General features: G+C 50.3%; 1 protein-coding gene across 1 annotated transcript; it reads right to left on the bottom strand.

The window, feature by feature from the left end:
* Positions 1 to 1,025: 1,025 nt before the first annotated feature.
* Positions 1,026 to 10,215, bottom strand: HAUS5 (HAUS augmin like complex subunit 5). The gene is made up of 13 exons (XM_062512341.1): positions 10,133 to 10,215; positions 9,383 to 9,425; positions 9,131 to 9,237; positions 8,995 to 9,027; positions 8,528 to 8,552; positions 7,905 to 8,025; positions 7,613 to 7,751; positions 6,972 to 7,035; positions 5,068 to 5,129; positions 4,952 to 4,994; positions 4,800 to 4,870; positions 3,879 to 3,942; positions 1,026 to 1,903 (listed from the first exon to the last, which is right to left on the bottom strand). The coding sequence occupies exons 1-13, from the start codon at positions 10,213 to 10,215 to the stop codon at positions 1,556 to 1,558; spliced, it is 1,203 nt and encodes a 400-aa protein (XP_062368325.1). The 3' UTR covers positions 1,026 to 1,555.

Below are 10,215 nucleotides of genomic sequence, written 5' to 3'. Positions count from 1 at the left end.
AAATGGGAATTTTGGGATAATGGGGAGAAAAATGGGAATTTTGGGATAATGGGGGAGGGGGAAATGGGGATTTTGGGATAATGGGGGAGGGGGAAATGGGGATTTTGGGATAATGGGGAGAAAAATGGGAATTTTGGGATAATGGGGGAGGGGGAAATGGGGATTTTGGGATAATGGGGGAGGGGGAAATGGGAATTTTGGGATAACGGGGGAGGGGGAAATGGGGATTTTGGGATAATGGGGGGAGGGAAATGGGGATTTTGGGATAATGGGGGAGGGGGAAATGGGGATTTTGGGATAATGGGAATTTTGGGATAATGGGGGGGAAATGGGAATTTTGGGATAATGGGGGAGGGGGAAATGGGGATTTTGGGATAATGGGGGGAGGGAAATGGGAATTTTGGGATAATGGGGGAGGGGGAAATGGGGATTTTGGGATAATGGGAATTTTGGGATAATGGGGGGGAAATGGGAATTTTGGGATAATGGGGGAGGGGGAAATGGGGATTTTGGGATAATGGGGGGAGGGAAATGGGAATTTTGGGATAATGGGGGGAAATGGGGATTTTGGGATAATGGGGGGAGGGAAATGGGAATTTTGGGATAATGGGGGGGAAATGGGAATTTTGGGATAATGGGAATTTTGGGATAATGGGAATTTTGGGATAATGGGGAGAAAAATGGGAATTTTGGGATAATGGGGGGGAGGGAAATGGGGATTTTGGGATAATGAGGAGAAAAATGGGAATTTTGGGATAATGGGAATTTTGGGATAATGGGGGGGAAATGGGAATTTTGGGATAATGGGGATTTTGGGATAATGGGGGAGGGGGAAATGGGGATTTTGGGATTTTATTTGGGATAATTTTGGGGTAATTTTGGGATAAATCAGGGACTATTATGGGATAGCTGAATGGGATTTTGGGATTTTTTGGGGATAATTTTGGGAAGGATTTGGGGATTTTGTCCACTGGATTTTGGGTTTTTTTGGGGATTTTTTGGGATTTTTTTGGGGATTGCTCAGGGACTATTATGGGATACCTGGCTGGGATTTTAGGAGTTTTTTTGGGATAATTTTGGGATAATTTTTGGATAAATCAGGGACTGTTATGGGATACTTGGCTGGGATTTTGGGATTTTTTTGGGGATAATTTTGGGCAGGATTTTGGGATTTTTTGGGGATTTTTGGGGATTGCTCAGGGACTATTATGGGATACCTGACTCGGACTTTGAGGCTTCATTTGGGATAATTTTGGGATAAATTAGGGACTATTATGGGATACCTGGCTGGGGTTTTGGGGTTTTTTTGGGAATAATCTTAAGTAGGATTTGGGGATTTTTCTGCTGGATTTTGGGACTTTTTGGGGATTGCTCAGGGACTATTATGGGATACCTGGCTGGGATTCTGAGGTTTCTTTGGGGGAAATTTTCAGAAAATTTGGGGATTTGTGAACCAGTTTTTGAGATTTTGTGGGGAAAACTTTGGGGTAAATCAGGAACTTTTATGGGATACCTGGCTGGGATTTTGGGTTTTTTTGAGATAATTTAGGAGAAATCAGGTATTATTATGGGATACCTGGCTGGGTTTTTGGGTTATTTTTGGGGGGATACTTTGGGGTAGGATCTGAGGATTTTTGCACCGGATTTTGGGATTTTTTTCTGGATTTTTTGTGGATTTTTTGTGGATTTTTTGTGGCTTTTTTCTGGATTTTTTGGGGATTTTTTTTGGGGATTGCTCAGGGACTATTCTGGGATACCTGTTGGCCGTGCTGGAGCTCCCCTGCGTGCCCAGGTGTGGCTCCAGGTGCTGCTCCAGGTGCTGCAGGCGCTGCCTGAGCCGGCCCAGGTGGGACAGGAGGGGGGGGAGCTGGGCCCAGACCCCCCCCACGCTCCACCAGCACCCCTGGGACCCCAAAAATCAACTCAGGGACCCCAAAAACCCCAAAAATGAACTCTAGAACCCCAAATACCCAAAAAATCAACTCAGGGACCCCGAAAACCCCAAAAAAACCCAAAAAATGAACTCTGGAACCCCAAATACCCAAAAATCAACTCAGGGACACCAAAAACCCCAAAAATGAACTCTGGAACTCCAAATACCCCAAAAATCAACTCAGGGACCCCGAAAACCCCAAAAAAATGAACTCTAGAACCCCAAATACCCCAAAAATCAACTCAGGGACCCCGAAAACCCCAAAAATGAACTCTGGAACTCCAAATACCCAAAAAATCAACTCAGGGACACCGAAACGCCCCCCCAAAAATGAACTCTAGAACCCCAAATACCCCAAAAATCAACTCAGGGACCCCGAAAACCCCAAAAAAATGAACTCTACAACCCCAAATACCCCAAAAATCAACTCAGGGACACCAAAAACCCCCCCAAAAAATGAACTCTAGAACCCCAAATACCCAAAAAATCAACTCAGGGACCCCGAAAACCCCAAAAAAATGAACTCTGGAACCCCAAATACCCAAAAAATCAACTCAGGGACACCAAAAACCCCCCAAAAAAATGAACTCTAGAACCCCAAATACCCCAAAAATCAACTCAGGGACCCCGAAAACCCCAAAAAAATGAACTCTAGAACCCCAAATACCCCAAAAATCAACTCAGGGACCCCGAAAACCCCCAAAAAATGAACTCTAGAACCCCAAATACCCAAAAAATCAACTCAGGGACACCAAAAACCCCAAAAATGAACTCTGGAACCCCAAATACCCAAAAATCAACTCAGGGACACCAAAAACCCCCCCAAAAAATGAACTCTGGAACCCCAAATACCCCAAAAATCAACTCAGGGACCCCGAAAACCCCAAAAAAATGAACTCTAGAACCCCAAATACCCCAAAAATCAACTCAGGGACCCCGAAAACCCCAAAAAAATGAACTCTGGAACCCCAAATACCCCAAAAATCCACTCAGGGACCCCGAAAACCCCAAAAAACCCCAAAAAATGAACTCTGGAACCCCAAATACCCAAAAAATCAACTCAGGGACACCAAAACCCCCCCCAAAAAATGAACTCTGGAACCCCAAACACCCCAAAAATCAACTCAGGGACCCCAAAAATTGCCAAAATCACCCCAGAAATGAACCCAGGGAACCCAAAAACCCCCCAAAAAAGAAATCAGGGATCCCAAAAACCCCCAAATTCACCCTGAAAATGAACCCGGGGACCCCAAAAACCCCAAATTCACTCCAAAAATGAACCCAACGAACCCAAAATCCCCAAATTCACCCCAAAGATGAACCCAGGGAACCCCAAATTCACTCCAAAAATGAACCCAGGGACCCCAAAAATCAACTCAGAGACCCCAAAAATGCCAAAAAAAATGAACTCAGAAACCCCAAACACCCCAAAAAAACAACTCGGGGACCCCAAAAATAGCCAAAATCACCCCAAAAATGAACCCAACGAACCCAAAAACCCCAAACTCACCCAAAAATGAACCCAGGGACCCCAAATCCCCAAATTTTCCCCAAATTCCCCGAAAAAATTTTCCCCAAAATCCAAAAATATCCCCAAATTCCCCCCAAAAATATTCCAGAAAATCCCAAAATTTACCCCAAATTATCAAAAGCTCTTTAAGAACTCCCCAAAATCCCCAAATTCCCCCAAAATATTTTCCAGAAAATTCCAAAAATATCCCCAAATACCCCACAAAAATTTCCCCAAAATCTTGATTAGAATCCCCAAAAATTTTCTGCAAAATCCCAAAAAATTTCCCCAAAATTCCCCCCCCAATAAAATCTTCCAAAAATTCCCCCCCCCAAAAATTCCAGGAATTCCCCAAAATCCCCCCAAAATTTTTCCAAAAAATCCCAAAATTTTCCCCCAAATTTCCCCCTCCCCCCCACAGCCCCTCCCCCATACCTGGATCTGGCTCCTCAGGGTGGGCGGGGCCTCGGGGAAGGGGGCGGGGCCAACCAGGAGCTCCCTGCAGGGGGAGAGGCTCAGGTCACGCCCCCTTCCTGTGACCACGCCCCTGATCATGGCCACTCCCCTTCCTGTGACCACGCCCTCTTGCCATAACCACACCCCTGCCTGTGACCACACCTCCTTTTGTAACCACGCCCCCTTCCTGTAACCACGCCCCATCCTCACCCAGAGCACTTTTGGGGGACCCCAAAAAGGGAATTTTGGGGGATTTGGAAAATCAGAAGATGCCAAAAAACGGAATTTTGAGCATCAGGGGGATCAAAAAATGGAATTTTTATAGGATCAAAACCCCAAAAATGAAATTTTTATGGGATCAAAAAAACTCTAAAACAGGAATTTTATGACATCAAAACCACATAAATGGAATTTTGCGGGATCAGAAACCCAAAATTTGAATCTTACGGGAACAAAACCCCAAAAAACAGAATTTTTATGGGATTAAAAACCCCCCAGAAATGAAATTTGGGAAAAACCAAATACCTCAAAAATAAAATTTTATGAGTTAAAAAATGACTCAACTAGAATTTTACGGCATCAAAAACCCCAAAAATTGAATTTTTTTGGGATCAAAAACGCCCCAAAAATTTTGGAAGGATCCAAAAAAACCCCAAAAATTCAATCTGGGGACGTTTTGAGGGCTTTCAGGCACTGGGAGATCCCAAAAAAGGAATTTTGCCATCAGGGAGACCCAGACATGGAATTTTTATGGGATCAAAACCCCAGAAATGGAATTTTTTGGGGATCAAATACCCGAGAAATGGAATTTTTTGGGATCAGAAACCCCAAAATGGAACCTGGGAGACCCCTTTAGGCCCCTCCCCTTTAAGCCCCGCCCACCCATTTTAGCCCGCCCACCTCACGCTCTGATTGGCCGCCACCTCCAACGCCCACAGCACGGCCTGGGGGCTGTGACCAATCAGCACGGCCTGTAGGGGGAGCCAAGCGTCAGTGCAAGGGGCGTGGCCTTGGATTTGGTCACGCCCCTTCCCTCAGCAAGTCACACCCACCTGTGCTTGCTCCAGCCAATCGTCAGCCACCTTCTGGCCCTGCCTGGGGTGATTGACAGGTGAATTAATGAGGGGTTAATGAGCTCGGGGGTTAATGAGGGAGGGGTGGGGCTCACCTGGGTGGGTGTGGCCTGTGCAGCTCCGCCTCCCGGGCTTTGAACAGGGCTTTGATTGACACCTGGGGAGGGAACGGGGGAATTCGGGGGATGTGGGAGGATTGGGGAATTTGGGAGGAATTGGTGGGAATTTTGGGAGGATTTTTGGGAATTTTGGGAGGAATCTGGGGCTTCTGAAGAGATTTTTTTGGGAATTTGGGAGGAATTTGGGGGTTCTGATGGGACTTTTGGGAATTTGGGAGGAATCTGGGGGGCTTTTGGTGGGATTTTTGGGAGTTTGGGAGGAGTTTAAGAGGAATTGAAGGGTTCTGGGAGGACTTTTGGGAATTTGGGAGAAATTTGGGAGATTCTGATTGGATTTTTGGGAATTTGGGGGTTCTGGTGGGATTTTGGAGGTTCTGGGAGGATTGGGGAATTTGGGGGAATTTTTGGGAGGAATCTGGGGGTTCTGAAGAGATTTTTTGGAAATTTGGGAGGAATTTGGGAGATTCTGATTGGATTTTTGGGAATTTGGGGGTTCTGGTGGGATTTTGGAGGTTTTGGGAAGATTTTGGGGAATTTGGGAGGATTTTTGGGAATTCTGGCAGGGTTTGTTTGGAATCTGGGAGGAATTCAGGGGTTTAAGGGGGGATTTTCAGGGTCCTGAAGGGATTTTTTGAGAGGAATTTTGGGGTTTAGGGGTAGTTTGGAAACTTAGGATGTCTTGGGATGATTTTAGGAAAAATCTGAAAGGTCTGGGTGCAATTTGGGGGGTTCTGGTGGGATTTTTGGGAATTTGGGACGAAACTTTGGGGAATTTGGGGGATCTAGGGGAATACAAGGGAAGTTTGGGGGGAATTTAGGGAATCTGGGAGGCCCTCGGGGGATTTAGGGAGAAATCTGTGGAGGATCTGAGGGGGAATTTCAAGGATCCTCGGGATTATTTGGGAATTTGGAAGAGATCTGGGGGGATTTGGGGGGCGATATGGAAACTTTGGGGGAATTTTAGGGGGGACTTGGGTAATTTCAGGAGTCCTGAGGGGATTTTGGGAATCTGGGAAGAATCTCGGGGGATTTGGGGGATTCCAGGGGGAATGTGAGGGGGTTCAGGGGGGAATTTTAGGAGAAATTTTGAGGGTTCTAGGGGGATTTTTGGAGGAATTTGGGGGATCCTGGGAGGAATTTTGGGAATTTGGGGGGGTCCTCAGGGGAATTTTGGGAGGTTTTTAGGTGGGAATTTGGGAGCTCCCAAGTAGTTTTACCCCAGGCCCCGCCCCTCATCAGCACTTCCGGTTCTACCCAGGCCCCCCCTCACAGCACTTCCGGTACTGCCCCAGACCCCACCCCTCACAGCACTTCCGGTTCTGCTCAAGCCCCGCCCCCTCACAGCACTTCCGGTACTGCCCAGCCCCCCCCCTCACAGCACTTCCGGTACTGCCCCAGACCCCACCCCTCACAGCACTTCCGGTTCTGCTCAAGCCCCGCCCCCTCACAGCACTTCCGGTACTGCCCCAAACCCCACCCCTCACAGCACTTCCGGTTCTGCTCAAGCCCCGCCCCCTCACAGCACTTCCGGTACTGCCCCAAACCCCACCCCTCACAGCACTGCCGGTTCTGCTCAAGCCCCGCCCCCCTCACAGCACTTCCGGTACTGCCTCAGACCCCACCCCTCACAGCACTTCCGGTTCTGCCTCAGACTCCACCCCTCACAGCACTTCCGGTACTGCCCCAGACCCCACCCCTCACAGCACTTCCGGTTCTACCCAGGCCCCCCTCACAGCACTTCCAGTTCTGCCCAGGCCCTGCCCCCTCACAGCACTTCCGGTTCTGCCTCAGACTCCACCCCCTCACCAGCACTTCCAGTTCTGCCCCCAGACCCCACACCTCACAGCACTTCCGGTTCCGCTCAAGCCCCGCCCCCTCACCAGCACTTCCGGTTCCGACCCCGAGGCCAAGATGGCCGTAAGTTCCGCCCGGGACTGGCCCGGCCTGAGAAGAGAGCCCAAAAATCATCAGAAAATCCTCAAAATCCCCCAAATCTTATGTGAACCCCCCAGATCTCCTCAGGGACCCTCCCTCAGAAAATTCTCCAAATCCCCAAAATTCCCCCTAAAAATCCCCCAATCCTCCCAAAATTCTCTAAAAGCCCCCGGAAATTCTCCAAAGTCGTCCGAAAATCTCCCCGAATCCCCTCATGAGCTCCAAAATCTCCTAAAATCCCCCAAAATCTCCTTCAAAATCCTCCTGAAATCCCCTCAGATATCCCCAAATTTCATCAAAATCCCCCCAAGTCCTCCCAAAATCACCCCCAAAATCCCCTTACGGACCCTGCCAAATTCTAAAATCCCCATCAGGACCGCAAACATCCTCCAAAATCCCCCCGAGATCCCTTCAAAGACCTCCCTAAATTACTCCTCACATTCCCAAAAATTCCCTCAAAAATCCCCCCCGAGGTTTGCACCGTGGAACCCCTAAAATCCGCTCCGGACCCCCCAAAATCCCTCCCCACTGCCAATATAAGAAGCCCAAGTCAAGCCCCGCCCCTTTAGGCCACGCCCCCCTTTACCTTTGTGGGGGGGCCTCGAGGGCCCGCTGGTAACCGCCCCGCAGCCAATCAGGGCTTGGCTCTGCTGCCAGCAGCCGAAGCTCCGCCCCTCGCCGAAGCTCCGCCCACCTCCGGCTCTGCCTTTCCTCCAGCGAGGCCTCTGGGGGTGAAACAGGGAGATCAAGGACCTCAAAATTGGGGTTTGGGGAAACGGGAGACCCCAAAATTGGGGTTTAGGGGAAGGGGAGACCCCAAAATTGGGGTTGGAGCATAGGAACCGTTGTGCGGGTCCCGCGTTTCCGGCCGGACTCACCAAGGCGTCGCGCCTCTTCCTGTGAGTCTTCAATGGCGTCCCCCAGGTCCTGCAGCTCCTTCCGGAGCCGCGCCACCTCCGCGACCAGCGCCTCCTTGCGGCTCGGAGGACCGGCCGCGGCCTGCCGCGACCCCCGCGCCAAAATCTGATCCCAAATCTTCCCGAATCCCCCTCCAAAATTCCCGTAAATCACCCCGAAGTGATCCCGAGTGTCCTCACCTTACCCAAAACTCCCCAAGTTCGGAAAAAAAAAAAAAAAGAAAATTAAAAATCCAAAATCCCCTCCAAAAATGAGGTTCAGAATGTGAGGCCTAAACCAAATTTTAAGGAATTCGCCCCAAATTTGTCACACCTAAACTTGAGGGACTCCCAAAATGTTGTAAGAGGTCCCAAAATGACCCCAAATTCCCCAGAATTGGCTGAGAAGCCTCAACTTCCTCCCCCCAAATCATAGGAACACCCCAAAATGACCCCAAAGCTTGGGGGATGCTTCAAAATATTCCCCAAATTTGAGTGAGATTCCCCAAAATTATAGGTTCACAAGCCCTGAATATGAACCCTTGAATTTAGAGACCTCCCCCAAATTCCTTCCAAATCCCCCCAGAATTGGGGGTCCTGCTCACCTCCAGCTCCTGCAGGTGTCTGTACCTGAATCCTAAGGTAAGGAATAATTTTGGGGACACCACAAAATTTTTGGAGTTTCTCCCAATTTTTTGCCCCCTCTCCCCCAATTTCAGTGACCACCCAATTTTTTTTTTTGGACACCCCAATCCCCTCTCCCCTTAATTTCCTGGGTTCCCCAAAACTTTTCCCCCCTGCCCTCCCCAATTTCACTAGTGCCCCCCAAATGCCTCCCTTTAAATTTTGGGGTGAACGCACACTGGGACAGCCCCACCTCAAATTTTTGGAGTCCTCCCCCAGATTCTGACCGACCCCCCCCCCCCCCCCCCCCCCCCAGTGAGTTTGAACCTCCCAAATCCCCCAAAACATTTGGGAACACCACACATTTTGGGGTTCCGCCCAATTTTTGACCCCCATCCCAGGAGCCCTCCATGTTCTGGGGAAACCCCCCCGCCAGATTTTTGGATACCACCGCAGATTTCCTCGAATCTTCTTCACATTCCTGTGGGGACACCCCAAAAATATTGTGAGGGGGTCCCGAAACAGCGCGCGAAAAGAGCCGCGTGGCATGACGGGAGTTGCAGTCCGGGAGGGGAAGAGCGCACCGTAAAGTTCTATGGGCGCGCGGGGCATGACGGGACTTGTAGGCTCGGAATGAGGCTCTAAGGGCGCGGGGGATGATGGGAGCTGTAAGCGCACGTACAATTGGATTCTACGGGCGGCACGGGGCATGATGGGAGCTGTAGTTCAGGAGAAGGCACAACCCGAACGCTCTCCCTCCCGATTTGGGGGATCCCTCTTAATTTTGGGAGTTTTTGAGGTGTTTTCATCCCCTGAATTTTTCGGTGCCCCCTCACCGCTGGCTCCGGATGCGGCGGGTGACGAAGTCCCAGATTGGGGCTGTGGGGCCAGAGCAGAGCCTGGACGGGAGGGAAGTGGGAAAAGGGACGTCAAGGGCACCCCAAAATTTGGGGTTGACACTAAAATTCACTTGAGGAGTCCAAAATTCACCGCGGACCCCTAAGCTTCCCAAAAGGATTCCAAAACCCACAAAGGGATCTTAAAATCAGCCCTAGGAACCCCCAAACTCCCGGAGAACCCCCTAGAATGGACCCCAACTTCCAACTCCCCAGGATCTTCCAACGGGAGCCCACAAAACTCCCTCACGATTCTCCCAAAGCCCCCCAAAACCCTCACAGACGCTCTCTATGTGACCCCAAAACTCCCTCAGGATCCCCCAGGACCCCACAAAACCCTTCCAGACACTCTCTGTGTGACCCTAAAACTCCTTCAGGATCCCTCAATTCCCCTCAAAACCCCTCCAGACCCTCTCTATGCGATGCCAAAACTCCCTCAGGATCCCTTAATTCCCCACGAAACCCCTCCAGACCCTCTCTGTGTGACCCCAAAACTTCCTCAGGATCCCCCAATTCCCCACAAAACCCTTCCAGACCCTCTCTATGTGAGCCCAAACCACTTCAGTCCTCCCAAATTTCCAGTTCTCCCCTCACGGAAGGTTCAGAGGTATTCCCACCCATGGGCCCCCGAAATCTCCCCAGCTCTCCCCGCCTCAGGGGGGTCCCGGGGGGTCCCCAGGTGGTCCCGACCTGCGTAGCACCGCCGGGGAGGGAGCGGCGGAGGGCGGCAGCTGCATCTCCTCCCGGAGCCAGCGCCCCAGAGCCTCCGCCAT

Source organism: Cinclus cinclus, chromosome 36 (genome assembly GCF_963662255.1).
Source record: "Cinclus cinclus chromosome 36, bCinCin1.1, whole genome shotgun sequence".
NCBI lineage: Eukaryota > Metazoa > Chordata > Aves > Passeriformes > Cinclidae > Cinclus > Cinclus cinclus.
Note: the sequence above shows the minus strand (reverse complement) of the source record. Positions and strands in the feature narration are given on the sequence as shown.